The following is a 19724-nucleotide window of genomic DNA, read 5'->3' on the forward strand; positions in this document are numbered from 1 at the left end:
GGGGCTGTGGCCAGGAGGGCCTTCGCCAATTTAGACCTGTACCTGTTGCAGCCTTATGGAAAACAGGAGGCACTGAAGATGGTCTCTTGTGCCTTGTCATCTCTTGTTTGGATTACTGTAATTTAGTTTATATGAGCCGTCCTTGGAGACCACCCATAAAGTTCAACTGGTGAAATATGCTGTGGCCCGTATGCTTCTTACAGCCACTGTTGTGTTTCCAAGTGCAAATAAAAGTGCTGGTTGTCCCTATAAATTCTTACATGGCTCGGGACCTGGGTATCTCCGGGGCTGCCTTTCCCATATCATCTCTGCCCATCTGGTCTAAGTGGAGATACCTGCTGAAGGTTCCTGCCTATTTTGTGGTGCGATGGAAGGAGGCTCAGAAAGAGGCAGTTTTTGGGGGAGTGTCCCTCCTTTGGGATAGTCCCCCCACCAAAGGAAGGGTGGGTCTCTTACCCCCTTCCAAAAGCCTTCTAGAACTTGGCTGCTTCAGAGGGCTTCGGGGATTTTCAGCACAGACATTTGGTGTCTGATTACTTAATATTGTTTGAAATAATTGCTTCTTTATGTTGACGATATTGCTCTTATGTCCATGACTTAGAGTCTTTTTAGACAAGTGGCCTATAAATGCCATAAATAAATAGATACAATGTATACATTACTTGCTGAAGGGAATATCATTTAGCTCATTTGTACAAGAAACCTGATGGAGAGGGTGTCTTATGGCCTCTGCAAATCTCTTTGGTGTCATTGATGACTTTGAATTAGGTAGAATCTCTACCACTGATCTTTAAAATAATCTTTCTCATTGGCTATGTTAGCTAGGGATTATGGGAAATATAAGTCCAACTAGAAATGTGACATCGTAGAAAAGAGTTTTTTAAAAATTCTAGAGGCCTCACAGTATTTGTCTTCTAAGAAATTGGAAAAATTGTTCTGAAAAATTTCCCATTTTTTTCTTTTAAATTTATTGAGGTGTGACAGAAAGTCTGTATTTGAAAAACATTAAATCAACAAATAAAATAACATGAAAACCAGAAGCTTCATAAATGTAGGCAAGCATACATAAAATGTTAAGAATAAAGGATTAGAGAAAGTAGAAATTGCTGATAGTATTTCAGATTCAGAAGATATTCATTGCAAGGTGTTTCAGGTGGCAAAAAGTGTTTTCTCATTTCACCTCAAAATTTCCCCCCCAAATTGTGCTTTCTAGTAGCTACTTGATATAATGTAAGACAGAATCCTAAATAATAACTTCCTTGTTTTACTGCAATAATGTCTTTTTTCTGAGTTCAGGTTGTTGCCTGCACATGTCTCCTAAAGAAGCAAAAATATATCTTTATATTCCTTAGGGTTCATAGCTTGTAATTTCATTTGTAATAAATATTAAAAATATTTAAAAGTAAATTCAGTCTACAAATCTATAATTATTGTCTGAATTCTTTTCAGTTTTATCTGCCATAAATATTTTCATGAGCACAGCAAGTTATACAAGGAAGATTTTATAAAGAAACAATATGACTTTACAATGATATAAAAATAAATATTGTATATAGTTCAATTTCCCCCCCATTTTCCATTATGTTTCAAGAAATAAAAATTTCAAATTGTTGTAAAATTTTACATGTCTGGTCTCCAGTACATCTGGTTGGTTCTAGCTTGCAGAATTGTAATGTAATAAAAAAAAAAGGAAGAAGAAGAAGATAGAGCTAGTAACGTAGCCAAACAGTATGTGAAATGCCAAAACTTTTAAGAATTTTCCTATTCTGTATTGTGGAAAATCTTGAAAAAAATAGTTGTCTCTGAATAAACTCAATTTCTGATCGTTTGTTTTTTGTTTTCTGGTTACTCTTAATCTTTGTTATAGTTAGCTGCATAAAACACTTGCTAATTACTATGAGTAATTTTCACCTAGTGATAGTCACCATTCCAGTATTGATTCCCTGTTGATTAATGTGAATCAGTTAATTAGATAGAGATTTTAAGTGGTGTTTGCTCTAGAAATGTGCTGTTTTAAGCATGTTGTAGAAAGAGGATGGAAGTGGCAAGTGAAGAGGGAATCTTCAGCAGTTATATTCATGTGAGTAAACACAGCTGTTTTTTTTTAAAGCTTAGAATCAGTAGATCAGAAAATGAGCTGCAATTGACAAATCTGTCAGTAGTTTTTAAAAAATCTTAGTTTTAACTGGTGCAACCCATTCTTTTATTAAAATACATCTGTAGCATTTATACATAATTACTGAATTTCAAGAGCTATTAACTGTCTACAGAACAATTCTGAACATGTATACATAGAAATAAGTCCCAAATACGCATGATTTAGGTTTGCATTTTGAAAGATATTATGGGATCATGCTACACTCAGATAAGTGAAGGTATGGCTGCATATTGCTGCCAACAAAGCAGTTCTTTAATGTGTATTTTAATCATTTTTTGTCTATTCGCTCGATCTCTTTTTTTTAACCATTTTTACTATTTTTTTCTGCATTTATGATCTTGGGTTTGTATTGCTTTAATGCTATTGTGCTCAATATCCTTTTATTTAGGTGGCTTTGAAGAATGTATTAAATGCAGTTTATTGATATGACTTGAGGCTCATTCTGCTTGTAAGTTAATGAAGGGAAATATTCTTGTTTTTCAGCTTCAAATACAAGGATTGATATAAGCTATTTGGATTTAGGTAAAGGTAAAGGTTTCCCTTGACATTAAGTCCAGTCGTGTCCGACTCTAGGGGGCGGTGCTCATCTCTGTTTCAAAGCCAAAGAGCTGGCGTTTGTCCATAGACACTTCCGTGGTCATGTGGCCGGCATGACTAAACGGAACGCCGTTACCTGCCCGCCGAAGCGGTACCTATTAATCTACTCACATTTGCATGTTTTCAAACTGCTAGGTTGGCAGGAGTATTTGGATTTAGATGCTTTAAAAAAACAGACATCTAAAGCAGAAGTATAATGAAAATTTTTAATATGGTTATTTTGGATACTGAGACCTTGATTAAGGATCATAGTAGAAAGCCAGAGAAAAGAAAAGTATATATAACTAGATTCTCATCAATATCTTTACAAATAATTCCTACCTTGAATAGTAAGATACTCATAACTCTTGAATGGGTTAATTGTAAAGATCTTCTATTCATAATGGAACACTATCACATACATTCATCAAAAAAAGTGCAGGTATTAAGAACTTTCAGTGGAAAAATAATGAAAAAGTAATTGTGTGCAACATCATGAAGGAACGTCAAAAGAATATGCTGTATACTCTCCAGCATTATAGGTTCGCTCTTAAAATAACCCTGAGGTAGAAAAAATGTACTATTCTGTAGACAACAGAATGATACCGTCATTTTGCTTGTTGCAAACACTTCATTTATTTATAATTTATATTTTGAATTTTGTCACCACCCATCTCACTCAAAGAGTGACTCTGGGCGGTTTGGATTAAATATTCTGGTCATGTACAGTATGTCTTTATGCAGGAGTAAGTCTGGTTTTCTTCAGTGGCTCTTACTCTCTGATCAGTGTTCTTAGGATGCATACATCGCAGCTTTTTAAAAATACCTGCAAAGCTTTGGGATGTTTGTGGGGGAAGAAATGTTATATTTACTTCATGTAATTCTCCCTGGAATTTATGGAAAAATAGTAACATTCCCTGTCCAGTCACTGACAGGATCCAAGATCTTGGCTTCAGGAAGGTTGCTGCATTATGTGCATTCAGACCATTTCCTGGCAATTTAAACAATTGCAGATATGCAGATGACACAGCAATCAAAAGTACCTAAGCGGGAGGGGCAACGATATAAACCAGTAGATGCATGTAATTTTGATGGAGGAACCTATCCTACAACCGGACTTTAGATTTTGAAAACAAAGCATGGAGAGAAATGGCGTTATCAGAAGATTTAATAATCTTGATAAGTCAGGCTTTGTATAGGATTCATTGGAGTGGTCCTTGTCATGATACTGTCTCTGAGGAAAAGCCTAGTTGTTGAATTATTACTGGATGCTGTCTCAACATTTCAGTTGAGTTGAAACACAGAATTTCTTTATCTGTAAAGATTTGCTAATGTCATGATATAAATAAAGGCCAAAGCCTGGAAGCAGTGCCTTACTGCATGGTAGTCTTTTGAGAAAACACTTTGAAATGGAACATGCAGTCTTTATGAAATGCCTTCCAAACCAAATACTAAACGTTCATGTCTATCCAAAGGGAATTGTTGCCGCCTAGTTGTCGGGATATCCACTATAGCATTAAGCCAATGATGATATACGCAGTTAATACAGAAATAATAATTGGTTGTATAAATGAACCAGGTCTTAATTTGGAGTTGTGGTTTCTTTTTTCTGCACATGCTGGAAATAATTATAGTGTCACACTGATGTAATAACAGTAAGGTGAAGTAGTTTTCTGGGCCACAGTGCAAAAATAGTTTGCCACTGCCACCTTCTGGGAAAGGGTTTTTTGTTTCCCAGCTTTTTTGTGTAGCCTAAGGCCTTGCTATCCCATGGAGGTCTTCCATCCTAGTACTAACAGACTTGACCCTCCTTAAGTTCTGAAGCCAGAAAAGGTTGACCAGGTAATGTAGAGAATTCCAGCTCTGGAATTTACTATTTTGAATGGTTTGGAAGTGGTCTAATCCTGGAATGTGTATATTTTATGGTTGGGCCAATTTCAGAACACACCAAATGTTCTGTGATGGAATGCTTTACATACCCATTGAATAGCTACTTGGTAAATTGAATGAATGAACGAACAAATAAAACTACACTCACAGATTTTCAACAGTACTTACAGTAGGGGCAATATGTTACCAGAAAGATTACTGAGAGAGTTGGATGTTGATCCCTTAACTAGGAGGATTCCAAGGTTAAAATTTCCAGTAAGCATTTCGCCAACCTTTTTCTTCCCTATCCTTCTCAAAGCATTAACGATGGAGAGAACCAATTGAATTTTTTCACCTAAAACATGAAATGATAATATTTCAATCTTTAATATTGGAATAATTAAATATCAGGATTTAATATGATTATTTCAGTTATGATTGTTTTCCAACTATTCTGTATGTCCACTTAATCTAGTATTAATAGATGAGTGATGTGCAGTGCTAATGTAATCTTGCTTATAGAGAAAACAACAATAAAGGTCAGCAACGTAGTCCGAGATTTGACTGCTAGCCAGGAGTATAATATAAAACACATAGTAAAATTAAAACCAAATTTCAAGTATATACAATGCTAGGACTTACTGCACCAGTTCCTTTTTTTTTTCTTGCCTGCTAATAAAAAATCAGAAGAGGAAAATGAAGTATAAAAAATAACTTTTAAATAAGAGTTCAAGAGTTAAGATTTAATTGGCTATTTTTAAGCAAATGAGACGGCTTATCAATGGAAGGTGGCTATATAACATTAGATACTTCAATCTGTCAAAAGTAATTTGCTGCTTTATAATAAAAATAGTTTTAGGATGCTTTTAGATAAGTTTCAGCTGTTCAGCAAGATATAGAATATCACTGGAATCACAATGAGTGACATTTAAACATACATTTAAAAAAAAATTTAAACTGGAGCAGACAACCTTTTTGTAGTAAAAGGGGATATGTTTAGATTTTTAAAAGCTCTTTTTTGCTTGTCAAATGCTGCAGTGTGACTGGCAGTGATGTGATGCATTAGAGAATATTGCAAAATGGGCACGTAACAACTAACCTTGAATTGGGTTTTTACTAATTATTTTTGATTCTAAGGTTTTAAGGCGGGATAAAAACTTAACATGCATTCACAAACACGAATACGGGAGGTGACAGATTAATTTCTGAGATATATTAAGTTCACGAACAGCCAATTGGCTAACCCGTGTGAAATTATTGCAAAGACACTTGAATCAAATATATAGAGTTGCAGCTTGGGCCTTTGTGGGATATTTTAATCTGTCCTTCCACTCCATGGAATAGGACAGGAAAGGGGAAGAAAAAAGCAGCAAATGGTTTGTTTTGGAAATCTTGGGGGAAAATGGGTTTCTAGGGTCTTTTACTAGGAAGATGGGCTCTTGGCACGGGGTGGGTTGCATCTGTTAAAGACTAATAAAAATGTATTTGGCCAAAATAGCTTGGTCAGAAGGGCTGAATCTTGCTGAGATTGCCGATGAAAACCCTAAAGTGAAGATCTCGAAGACTTGTGCACTATTAAAGGAAGCGGAAATGTTGCTGAAATGGAGCCCACTAAAGCACTCAGTGAAAAATCAGAAAGAACACAGGCTCATAAAATCCATGGCCTTTGTTGCCAATATGCTGGTGCTCGGTGTGGGAAATAAGGTGACCTTGAACTCTTAGTGCAGGAAGGCAAATTCAAGTGGAAAAGTTCAAGAGCTATCCTGTATCATTCCATTGCGTAGGACAGAGAAGAGTGGATATAAGTTATAGAAAGACAAATTCCAGTTAAATGTTGAGAATGTTTTCCTCATGGAAGAATGGTTTAACAGTGGAACTAGTACCTAGAAAGATAGCAGGTCCCCTTTGCTGGAAGTGCTGAGACAGAAATTGGGGGCAGTCATCTGTCACAGATGTTTTAATTTGGATGAAGTAGGGATTCAAATTTATTTACCTAAGTAGCCCCTTACATCTTTCCTGTGATGATGTCATGTGCATGATGATGCTGTTTTGCAGATAATCTGATTTATGTAATAGCGTAATTATGCAAATGATGTAAATCTCAGCAGAAACTTGGTCTACTACATGAGAAGTTTGTTCCATCAAGATTTGTTGAAATTGAGGTTATATTCTGTTTTTAACTTCGGTAAACTTTACATTTTCAATATTTGAGAAATTACATAAATATTTTTATTGCGCAGAAAGTTTATTTCCTGTCATAGGAAGCAGACTGTAGCTGAATATTTTAATTCATTGTCATGCAAGAGCAGTATATGGCTAATTATTGATGGTTGAGAATTTAGTGCATTTCTTACACAATGTAATCATGAGAAAACAGATTTATAAGGCTTTTAAGTTATTTGACATCTTGGTGACAAAGATTATTTTATTAAAGTTTTCCAGTGGTGACTGTGGTGGACACTTGGAAAGGTGAAGAGGTTACATTGATTAGGAGGATTTCTTGAGCAGGAAGAGAATCATAAAATAATAAAAAAAGGCTCGATAATTATGCAAGAGGAAGTCTTAGTCTAGACACACACACACACACACACACACACACACACCAGTTCTATACTTCTTTTTCTTGTTAGAGCTTTCAGTGAAATGTTAGCATAACTTTGATATTTAAAATTACATTAAGGCATCAAAATTCTCAATGTCAGATATATATTTTTAAAAAATTTGAGGGGGAAGAAAATGTTGACTTAATCTAATCTCTGCAAATCCCCTGCATGCTAATGAACAGCTTCCAGAAAATTCTGGCTCGTTAATGGTAACAGAGTTGTGGGGAACGTCTGGCCCTCCAGATATTATTGAATGACAGCTTCTAGCAATCCCAGATACTGTGGTCATTGCTGAGTATATTGAGGACTTGAATAATATTGGAGAGGGCCATGCCATACCATTTTCAGTATAGCAGCAAAGAGGCAATTTGTCTCAGTTATACTTGTGAAATATTAAATGTATGCAACATGATTTACTGAAATTTTGGTAATGTTTGTACTTTTCGTTAAATACATATTTTTTTTCTTCTAATGAGCATCCCATTTGGACTTAGAATAGCTTTGTGTTTACAGTCATGTGAAATATGACAGGATTATTCTAAGGGGTAGGGAGCCCAAAAAAGATTCCTTTTGATTTTTATTGATTGGCTGTATGCATTTATTCTTAGACACAAGTTTTGAAAAACTCTTAATAAATTCTTAAAGAGTTTAGCGATAACAACAACAAAATAGCTCCCAGTTGCCCTGGCTAAAATAATTCTGCTGAAATGAAGAAAGCTTGGAATAATCATGAATGGATTATTAAAAAAAATTACAGGACTTTGAGCCCTGCAGAACAAGTTCATGGAGCATGTATTTAATTCTAAGGTTGTTGCTTACTCTATGCTCTGCTTGAGGAGATTGTAGATCTTAGCAACAGTTAAATAGACAATAAATCAGTTGCTTCAAACCTTAAGTTTGCATACCCTTGATCTAGAAATACCTTGGCAACACTAATATGCATGGTTTCTTCCTTGGTCTTATATAAACAAGCCCTTAAAACTTGAGTATCTTCACCTGAGTCAGAGTGGGTGAAGGGGGCTGTATGTGATATTTTGTTTTTTGTAATAGTTTTTGTTTGTTTTCTGGACTTTCTCATTTTGATGATGTAATTTCCTGTTTTTCATTGCTGAATTCTGTAAGGCTCCCAGAGACAAAAATGATTGGGACTGCCAATAAATCTCATAAAGTTCCATGACTGCAATCTCTGATGGTAAGGCTGTTTAGATCAAATTGTTTATTTTTATTAGGAAGAACATTACATTAAAAACATATCCTTTTATTTAATGCAGTTTAATCTCCTGTTGATAATTCCCTCTTGTGTGAGAAGGATTAAATAATTAAATTCAGGTAGAGAAAAAATATCATAAGATTCTTAAGGACTGTCATGAAAAAACCAAGAAAGGGTTGGTCATTCAGTTTTCATGGATAACTCTTAGCTGCTCAGAGGTAGATGTTCCTTTATACTAGTTCAGATGATGAAAAGTGCATTCTTTGTGTATAGTTTACTTTATACTGCTTTGTAGGCTTTTCTGGTAAATGTTAGATGTCACCACTCAAAATATGAAAGCTTGGCCTGGAACTAAAATTCTTCAAAACCACTAAATGCCCATATAATTCCACTGTGCTAGGTTGGAAAATTGAGATTCACTTTATTGTCCTCTTTAACAATTTGATGCAACATCTTGAATTTGAAAACATTTCTTTGCTGTTATTATAGGTGCATAACTATGAGCAACAAATTCTAAATCCATGAACTGCTTAGCTTGACAATCTTTTAAGAATTACCCTATTTTGCTCTGAACATCTATTAACATTCTGAAGAAGGACCAGTTCAGTTGTAGAAAATGTCACAGTGTAGAGACTCAATTGCAGGGTTCTGAAGTACCTATTACCATTATTTCTAGGAATAGGTTTTAATAAGGAAGAAACAAAGTACTTAGACTTTTTCTGGCACAGTTTTCAGTATATACTTGTCAAGGTGAAATACAATTGAGACAAAGGAAAGTTGATCCATGACTGGAATTCTGAATTTAGTAGTTAGGATTAAGGGCCAGTTTGATCTGGGGGTTAAGTTGGTGGACTTTGAGTGGGAAACCCTGAATTCTAGTTCTCTCTCAGCTACAGAAGCCAACTGGGTGACTTTGGGCTGGTTTTTTTTTTCCGTGTCAGAAGCACCTACCAAGGCGCTTCTGTGTTGAAAGGATTTGCCAGTGATGTCACCGTTGCCCAGGGAACGCCCAAGGGGGCTCCTTTCATGTCCCTGTTATTTTTCCACCGAAGTGGTACCTATTTATCTACTTGCATTTGCATGCTTTCAAACTGCTAGGTTAGCAGGAGCTGGGACAAGTTGGCTGGAGCTCACTGTCACACGGCTTGCGCTCTTGGATTTCGGACTGCTGAGCTGCTGACCTTAATGGTCCTCTGACTCAATGTCTTAGCCACTGAGCCACCACGGCCCCTTTGGGGCCAGTTATTCCCTAAGAAGAAGATAATAGACCACTCCCAAAAATGTTGCCTAGAACAGTGATGGACTTGTCCATGTAGTCTCCAGGAGTCAAATCTGACTCAACAGCCCCCCCCCCAATAGTGTAGGATTAACTTTGAAGCAAATATTAACTTCTATCTCACACCTGTTCCTTAGTGTACCTCTTTAGCTTTCTTGCGTAGATAAGTGGCTATAGCAATTTGCATATTGGTGGAGAGGGGAAAATTGATGTTCTGTATTTAAAGCAAATACTCGTTTAGAACAACATTCAGTCACTGAAAGGCTATAGCTGGCTTAGTCTCTTTTGATAGGGATTCTTTTTCCCTTTCCCACATGAATGTTGAACTTCGTTGGTAAATACAGGCTAGTCCTAGTTATATGGATATATTGCCTATCCATGTTTTTGGTGTGTGGTTTTCACCTTACATGGTTGTCTATTCCTGCAAATGTTCATGGGACATTTTATTTCCTCTACAGTCAAACTTAGGAGCATATGAACAGAGGCTCTGCTGAGGGAAATGGAAAAGGTTTTCACAAATTGTTGTCCTTGAATGAGAATGTGACACTGCTGGACTTATTGGCTCGTGGAGACAGTACACATCTGATGCATGCCATTATTGCAAAAGTGAGTCTACACTCTGCACCATAAAGAAAAACTAACCCAAGATCAGTGCAGGAATAGTGTCTGGCATGTCTCAGAGTCTCCCGGTGGTGTTCTATCATGTGATCCCCACATGGAATGATTGGAAAAGACCCTCAAGCTGAGGACAGAGGATCAAGCCCAGAGGCATAGGCCACTGAAAGGACCAGCAATTCTTGAGAAAGTGCTGCAGCTGTATGGGCAATTTGTGGCAGAAATCAGTCAAGCGGTGGAAATGTCTGAAGGCACTGAGCTTGGGTTTCGGTTCAACAAGGGCAGATTTGAAAAATTCAAGCATCTCCACAATCGCCATAATATGTAGTTGACAGGTGAAGTAACAGTTCCGAGGCAGCATAAACATATTCAATGAGTTCCAGTGGCTGATTAAGTCTGGAAAGTACAGGCCAGAGCAGCTCTTCAGTGCTGATTTCTTGTTCTGGAAATAGATCCCATTTGCTCCTTCATCTGTAAAGAAGGCTGAAAGGCTGTGGGTTTCAAGGCAGTCAAGAACATACCTCTTCTGGCATGCTGTACTACTGCAGGGGACTACATGATCAAGTACATGGTCAAACCAGAACTTTTCACAGCTTGGAGGAGGAGGAAGAAGAGGGGAAAGAATGGCAGCAGCAGGTCTGCCTCTGCATGGTGTGCTTCTGTTTGATCTGCGCTTGAGTCGGAAGACCAGGTGGAGAACTGCCAACTCCATCAGTGGAGTGATGAAGCCCCATTGCTTCCTTACTTTTTGTGAGGAGGATTTTTGTGCTGCCTCTCTGGCCATCCTTTCAACCATTCAGGCTGGGGATGGAGGGGGGGAATGCTGCTAAACAGAGGACCACAACTGTGGGTGTTTCAAATCCAGCATGGGTATTTCTTGAATGCAAGGTCTTTGGCCCATGCTGCCTTTTATCTAATTTCTGGGGGAATGTAGTGTATTTTTCTTTCCTCTAACTCAGAGGTTCTCAAACTTTCTCAGTCTACTTAGTGTCCTGGTGATTTTTTCATTTTGTCCTGTGGTTCCCAAACTGTGCACATGTCATTCCAGAGTGCTACAGTGAACTCACAGGGTTGTCACAGGATAGTTTAAATTTTCGAGGAATACTTGTGAGTTCACTGGGAAATTTGGGAACCATGGTTCTAATCCATAAATATTTCTTCCCTAGCCAATATCCTGTGTGTGAGCATGTGCGCACATCTGCCCGTTTCAGCATTTTTTGGCTGCGTTTTCTGAGACAAAATTTATTTTAATGTGCAGGAGTATTTCAAGACACAGCAAACAAAAGAAATATCTGGAGATGCTAAGCCAAAATTTTATAATTTTTAGCTTGAATTCAGCTTTGTGTTAAAAATAAAATCAGCTTTGTGTTGAAAAATAAATCAAATCAATTAATTTTTTAAATTTAAGCAAGAGAGTTGTTTTATGTTCCACTCTGAGCTAGTATTTATTTTCCTTGTCATGTAAACTTAAAAGCTGGTTTTAAAAAGTCATTTGGAAAGCGGTTGTGTGGCCAACTTTATATTTTATTTTTGTTGTTTTCATTTAAAATGCTTAGAGACACTATCCAGTGGCAAACAGGTAACTCTGTGGCATGTGTAACTCCAAGAATTCATTACCACAGAGGAAAATTTGTCTACTAAGAAATTAGAGAGGAATTTCAGAAGTCATGAGTGCGTTTACTTCTCCGAATGGTAACCATTCCCCAGCACCCGGAAGGTTCAAATTACTGCCAAATGCCTGAGAAAGAAACAACTGATGTGATTTAGCATAAAGCACAGAAATGGTTCTAGACAGGTGCTTTGTTTTGTCCTCAGATTTCATGTGGAATCCTGTACTGTGAATTATATCTTCAAAAATAGAGGCATCATTCCTCCACCGCCCCCCAAGCTTTGGATTATAACTTTGAGGGACTGCCTCTCCCCAGTGACATCTACCTGTCCCATCAGGTCCAGCAGAAGAGTCTTGTTGTGGGTTCTGTCCACTAGAGAGCATCATCTGGTGGGACCCAGAAGGAGGGCCTTTGCTGCTGCTGCACCCGCCCTATAGAACATCATTCCTCTCCCCCACCCTGAGGTCAGGCTGGCCCCGACCTTGATGGCCTTCCAGAAGGACCTGAAGACCTGGCTTTCCCATCTGGCCTGGGGATCAGAGTGGTGTAGAGCCCATAAAAGGGCTGTACTGTTCTTGAATGATTGTTGTCTCCTGGCGACTGCATTGCATGGTTTTTAATAGTTTATAACGTTTTATATTGTTTGTATGGTTGCTTTATTTTGGGGGAGGGGAGGTTGGTATTGTTTATGTTTTTAATTGTAAGCCACCCAGAGTCACAAATGTGAGATGGGTGACTATACAAATTGAATAAATGAATAAACAAATAACTTAATGGGAGTTGCCTTTAAATGAGTTGCCTTATTGTAAACTGCCCAGAGTCCCTCTTTTGAGGGAGATGGGCGGTGACAAAATTTGAACAACAAACAAACAAGTAAAATGGACTTTCACTCCTACCTATTGCCTGCAAATTCTATTGTTTTTAAAAGTGAATTATGTGATTATTCATGAGATGCAGACTTCTTTGCTGGACAGCCTGTGGACAACTGGGTAGTATTGCAGTGGTCGGCTTCTGGCATTTAATACGTATTAATGACATTGCTCTTTACATAGTAGCTGAACTTGCAGTACTTGGTTTTCTTGATGGTAGGGGCAGTTCATTGTCAAAAAGCACATTTGCCCTCTAAGAAGCATAGCTGCAGAATAGTGCCAGTTGAGAAATGGCTTGAACGTAGATCGGAATGATTAGAATTCAGACCGTCTGTAAGATAAGTGAAGGCATTGCATAGTATGGAAATTGCCATGACTATAACTCTCTCAGTGCATCTGTCCATTTGGGGTGGGTCAGTCTGGAAATGTATATTTTCTCATATTTGAAGAATAAAAGAAATTTGGGGAAAATGCTTTTAGAAATCTCAAAAGCTGGAAGCTTTGTAAGACCGTAGTAAAATTGTTGAGTGGTTGAATGTGCAACATCCCAGGAAAAGCACTCAGGGTCTATCTGTCATACTGTAATAAACAGGTATATTCCACTGGTTTAATAGCATTTAAATAAGTATTACTCTGCATGTGTAAATGATACTGTCCTAATGTTGCATTTGAGAGTTTTATTTGATAGCTTTTCTAAAGTTATTTAAGTATCTTGGCATGAAAAGGGAAGGCAAACATTACAAAGATTGTTTGACCTGGCATTTCTTTAAATTATATTTCTCCTGGAGACTGCTGTTATTTTCTGGCACCAAATTGTGTGCCTCTATGGCATAATACAGAATTGCAAGTTACTCATAGTCCTGTCTATTTTATGCCAGTAGAAAAACAAACTAGACAAAAAAAATCTGTTGGATGTTTATTTTCTGTGGTTTCTTGAGTTTTCTGCTTGTTTTTAGCACTTAGACTTTCAAAGGCATCATTTAAATCTTGAAACAAACTAACAGAAATTCCATTGGGTTAAAAAGCTACTGAACACTATTTTCTTATGACACAAATACTTAAACTGAGCTTGTTTTTTTTAACAAAATACTTGCTTGCTCCTTGTATTCTTGCCTGAATATTACCCTATATTAAACATCCCAGTTATTAGTTCTGAGCCACCAAGAAGAGTTGCTGAGATCTAGCATTCATTGAAGTATAAAATAGATGTATAACTTGTTGGATTTGATAAAGTTTGTTGCCAGTAAAACAGTTGAGAATAAAGATCTCCTGTGAAAATTCTATTCATAATAGTGTCTATATGAAATAGCCAGGTATGTTAATTGAAGGATCTCAGTGGGTTGACTAGATTACAATTTGGCAAAGGAAACCTCTTTTTTTGTATTATCCCTCCTGGTCTCATAAGTGCACTAAAGCATAGTACAATGAACGTAAATGTTTTGGTGAAGTTAATGTATACTTATCTTTCATATGTCTTTCATAATTAGAATGAAGAATTTTTAAGCATAGTATTTCATCTCCCAGCTTCTTCATATTTGTTGTAAATTTTTTTTTACAAAGCTGGGTTTTTAAAGTTCATAATATTCCTGAATATAAATTAATGAGGTATTTCAGTATTTTCAAATGTCTGTTTTGCCAAACCTTTTACTATTCTTTTTTTATTTGCTATCTGCTGCTCTCCAACTGATGTCTTTGCATATTGAATGTACTAGAATATTCTTCTGTGGCCAATGCCTAGTTCAGTAATATTTGATTGGCTAATTGTAGCCCACCATTTTATACATTGCAGTGTCAGTGGTACCTTTGCTTCTTAAATTTTATTTAGATATTTTGAGAAAAGGGGAGATGATTAAAGGGGAAGACTACATCTGTTTTGCATAATATTGATTTAACAGGCATTTTGTCTTAGGATAAACTACTAATCTAGCAAGTGACAAAAATTGATGTTTTCTGATTTGGGTAGTCAAATTTTTAAGGAGTTAGGGCTGCTTTTAAAATAAGGGGGAGGCAGGACAAATAAAGTTTGATTTAATTTATATTTAAATTATGCAAGAATACAATAAAATAATTAAAGCAGCCAACGCAATTATTCCTTTCATATGAAGTGTTTTTTCTTTCTTTCACATTAAAAATTACATGCTCATGGAAACTTTAGGGGGAGTTTTTTGTGGGGGGGTGGTACCCTTTAAACCAAAATTATATGAGCTCTTAAAATTTCTGCATATTTTATTCTGAGAACATCCTTAAATGGAAAAGCTGTATGCTACTGACAAATTCTACAAAATACTATTGTTTTTCCTTTCATTTTCTAGATGGAATGACTCTTCATTGTTGAATGCATCCTGCCTCTTTGCTAGTGTTTACCTGTGACAACGCCTTGTCTTTTGGGTTGAAGCCACTTTGTGGCAGACTGAATTGTGTATCACAGAATTTCAAAGGTGCTTGACGCAGAGGAGACAGCTGGATCACGTTAACCTGACATCACAGCCACAATGGTGCTGTCACAGAGGCAACGAGATGAGCTGTGAGTACTTGAGAGTATCAACTTTTAGTGTTGATTTTGCCTACAGTCCACTGCTGCCAGTGGTCAAGTTTTAATCTGGTTGAATTAACACCAGCATCTGACTGCAGAGCAACAGCTCCCAAAGAAAAGATAATGGCGGTTCATAAGGAACAAAGCACATCAGACTGCTTCCAAATCCTAATCTCAGGTCTCATAATGGGGAAGTGGCTAGACGTAGGATGAATACGTATATTGACCGGGATGATTTACAGCAGTCTTCCCAAACTTGGACACGCTCTAGATGTGTAAACTGCAGCTTCCAGAATTTTTAGTACTGACCATGATAGCTCAAGAATTCTGGGAATTGACGCCCATAAAATTGGAGGGTGCCCAGCTGCCTCATGCTTCCATCCGAAAGCCTGTGGAGGTTTGAACCGGATTAAGATATGCTGGGGTTATTCATAATAAATAAATGTGAGATAACCTCAAACTTGGCAAATTGCTGGGAGGAGTTCATGATTTGCTAGCATGCCCAGTTATGGGCTTATAGCTCTAGTTCACACATGTTCATGCTTAGCTCTCTCTGTCTGTCTTTTTTTTTACCATGCTTTATTGAACATAGTTGGCTGGATACATAGAACATGTTCACCCAGTAATAAACTGAGGTAATGGCTCAGTGTGATATACCCCAATACCAGAAAAGAAATGGGGCACATCTTGAGAAAAATAATAAATTATTTGGACATAAATGCTTGAAGAAAAGGCATGATAAGGCCTGGCTTCCTTCCTCATCAAAATTAAATGGAAGAAACACAACACATTAATTAATTAATTAATTAATTAGCCACCTCCCATCTCCCCCCAAAGGGTTGGACTCTGGGCGGTTTACAACAAAGATAAAAACATTAAAATACTGTAATAAATATAAATACAAATATGACATAAACCTAAATACAATATAAAATCCAGATTATGGTAGCCGTTGGAACATCATTCAAGTGTATCTAAAGGGGCCATTTAAGGCGCTAACCATCTCCAGGTGTTATTACTTCCCTTCCTGCCCCAAGCGAGGTGGCAGAACCAGGTCTTCAATTGCTTCTGGAAGGCCTCAAGAGGTAGAATCTCTTACCTCTGGAGGAAGAGTGTTCCAGAGGGTGGGCGCCACTGCAGAGAAGGCCCGCCTCCTGGACCCCGCCAGATGGAATTCTCTTACAGACGGGGTCTGTAACATGCCCCCTCTGCATGATCGGGTGGGATGGGTTGATGCAGTGGGGATGAGATTGTCCCTACAAGTATTTACTGTAGATCTACACATCTATCTAAGATCGCAGCGACAGATCAAGACTATTGTACATGTTTTGAGAATGGCTTGTACTACAGTTTGTTTGTTGAATTCATTTATATAGCTCCCCAACTAAGCACATGACCCAATTGTGTATGTCTTTACTGTACCTGTAAAAATAAGTTCACAAGGTGTTTTGTGACTGAGCAAAGTGCTGCTCTGGATGTTGCTTCTGAAGTAGCTGCTTGAGGCCCTCCCAAGGCCTCTGGGTATACCTTGAAGCAGCTGCCTGAGCTTTCAAGTGGCTATGGCTGATTCATAGCTTTAGGAATGGATCCAGAGGGAATGTACTCTTTGGTGCTGTGATTGAGCAACAATATATAACAATCTGTCCATGCAGTCTTAGTGAATATTGTTTATTATGAGCTCTGTGTTGCAAAGAGAACAGTTCCATCCAAGACCACCTGTTCATTAAAGTAAGCTGAGTCTTACATCATCTTTTGACAGAAGAAAATAATGTCGACTGAGCGAGGCCTTTCCTATGCTAGAAGCAGTATTACAGAATTTGCTTCTGAGGAATAATTGCAAGGTTCAATTTCATCCTGAGAATGTGTACATTTTAGTAATGTAGTCTTTCATTTTGTTAAAATCTTGTTCTGAACTGTGTCTTACGGCTGCTACTGTGTTAATATTTGTCAGTACTGTTAATGTGTTCACATGCAGACTTTTGATTCTTTCATTGTAAGCCATCTTGAGTGACCTTGATTGTAGCTAGAAAGGTGGGGCGTCTGTTTTTTTAAGAATGGGGAACATTGTGGCTGTAGCGTTTCTGTACTTTAGAAGCATTAGTCTGAAACCATAAAGTGTGAGTTCGTTCAGGCTCCTCTTTCTTTTCCTCATTCACTGTACATTTGGGCCTTCCATCACAGTGAGTTTGAAAATGGATGGATTTATTTAACATATAGTACCTATGTGTTATAGGCTGTACTCCTATAAACTGAACCCACTGGTGGTTCAAAAGGCACAACATCCTCAGCTAATCTTAATGCATGAGTTGGATGGTGTTTGGAATGGTATCTTTGAAGAACTTGGGTTCTAAGATGCTTAAAGCTTAATGGACTATTGTTGGCATCTTAAACTGAGCCTGGAACTAGGATTTATGCAGTTAACTTGCTTGTTCCAAGATGACGTACAGTATTCAATAGGGGTGTGTGTGTATGTGTGTGTGTGAAAGAGCTTTCTGGCAAGTTCTAGATTCATCAAGGCAGTTTTTCTCAAACAGGATGTTCTTGGCAAAAATACTGCAGTATACAAGCAAAACTGTTTTGCTGGGTTGATAATCCCTCAGTAGTATTTGAAGAGTCAGTTGATGGTAAGTTTTCTGCTGATTGGTTTGCTGTCAGATAATATCGTAGTTCAGTAAACCAGTAATGCTGTGTCCCTTTTCATTTAGCTCACAGCCTGCCTGCAGTCATAGCCCTTTTTCAGTAGGGGTGTCTGTTGATCCTCATTATTGCAGTGGTCAGCATCTGCTTTTACGAGTGTTGCCATTGCTGCTGCTGTTACGCAAATTCTTAGGAGTAGAAAGGCTGCTTGTTTAGACTACAGAATAACAGTGCACATCCCTTAGATGATTGAGTGGAATAATAGTTGCATGTATTCTATACTTCCCAAGGGGAAACCTCCACCAAGTTACCAAAATTACATTTATATTACCTTGATTTTTAAAAATCTGATTAACATAAAACTTCTGTATGAGTATTTCCGGGCAGGAAAATCATAAAGATGGTCTTCTTGCCAAGAAATTAGCAGCTTTTAGGGTCATAATGCTATATTTATATACCAGGCTCCGTTGATAGCACGTGGATGATCCTAGTGGATATGGGTGGAAAAGGTCTGTTTGCAAAAGGCTTACGTAGGGCTTCAGGATCAAGTCCAGCACTACAAATTGAGTCTGGATATAAACAGATCTCTTAGGTCTGATGTTGCATGATATTTGCAGTTGGAATCAGACAAAATTGCAACATTGATATTTTGGACCAGCTTAGGCTTTCAATCGGTTGTAGCAAACTGATCTGGGAATACCTAGACAGTGAGGCCTCTAAGGCTAATCTCAGTTATCAAGGAAAGGGTACAGTGCCACAGCCACTGTTTGGGAATCCAGGAGAGATTCCGGTATCTGGATCTGCTAGCTCAGGGAAGATCCTGACCTCTGTGTCTCATTTATGAGTTACTTGCATTTGAAACCTCACCCTCTACCATCATTCTTTCAAAGCCTGATTTAAGTTTTTGGTCAGTGGCTTTCATCCAGTCCATTTTTAATTCCAGGAATTCATTCAGGATTTCCATTTGCCACAGTGGGATTTAAGAAAGAGAAGGTGTGTAGCTGAATGTATGTGATGTTAACTCCAGGTGCTCTGCCACCCCCTTATAATTACTTACATGTTGATGTTAAATGAATAGGAAGTCCACAGTAATTCCCTCCACTGCACAGCATTCAGAAATTTATCTAACACACCGAACTCTGTATAGCAGTGTAGGATGACAGAAGGAACAGTTACATCAGAAACCCGTGACAAGCCCAGGCAAAGACTGATTTCCTTTCTCCTCTGGAAAATAATTACTGTTACTACTAATTCATATACTGTAAGGTAAGTTTTATATTGTACAGAGCAATGCAAATGTACAAACAGATCATGATGAATCCTAATTTCCCTTTCAGAATGAAAGTTAGGAGCCAGTTTTTTGTCCATGTTGGTTCTGGTAGAGCAAGTATTGGCGATAACATAGGTTGGGGAGTATTCAAAAATACTGGGATATTAATCTATGATCCAAATCTCTCTGTTTAGAAATCGAGCAATAGCAGATTATCTTCGTTCTAATGGCTATGAAGAGGCATACTCTGTTTTTAAAAAGGAAGCAGAGCTCGATGTGGTGAGTATATTTTTCGTATTCCAGCTAGGGGATAGTTCTTCCCACAATCTCTCATCAGTGGCCATGCAGTATCTATCAGCGGTGCCCTGTATTTAGTGTAATACCTTTAAAAGCTTCTCCTGCAAATAGCAACTTTCTTTAAAAGTTGCTTTTGTTGCTATTTGCAGGAGAAAACGGGAAATCCCGTTTATCAGTTCTCCATATCTTCATTTTTGTTTT

At 37.7% G+C, this 19724-nt stretch overlaps 1 protein-coding gene across 1 annotated transcript in view; it reads left to right on the forward strand.

The window, feature by feature from the left end:
- The window catches only part of PAFAH1B1 (platelet activating factor acetylhydrolase 1b regulatory subunit 1), a 56760-nt gene that overhangs the window by 10991 nt on the left and 26045 nt on the right, over positions 1-19724 (forward strand). The window contains exons 2-3 of the mRNA XM_063297099.1: positions 15099-15310; positions 19421-19505. Coding sequence (XP_063153169.1) covers positions 15279-15310; positions 19421-19505 — 117 coding nt within the window. The 5' untranslated portion in view covers positions 15099-15278. The remainder of the gene's footprint in view (positions 1-15098; positions 15311-19420; positions 19506-19724) is intronic.

Source organism: Candoia aspera, chromosome 1, assembly GCF_035149785.1.
Source record: "Candoia aspera isolate rCanAsp1 chromosome 1, rCanAsp1.hap2, whole genome shotgun sequence".
In the NCBI taxonomy this organism is placed as follows: Eukaryota; Metazoa; Chordata; class Lepidosauria; order Squamata; family Boidae; genus Candoia; species Candoia aspera.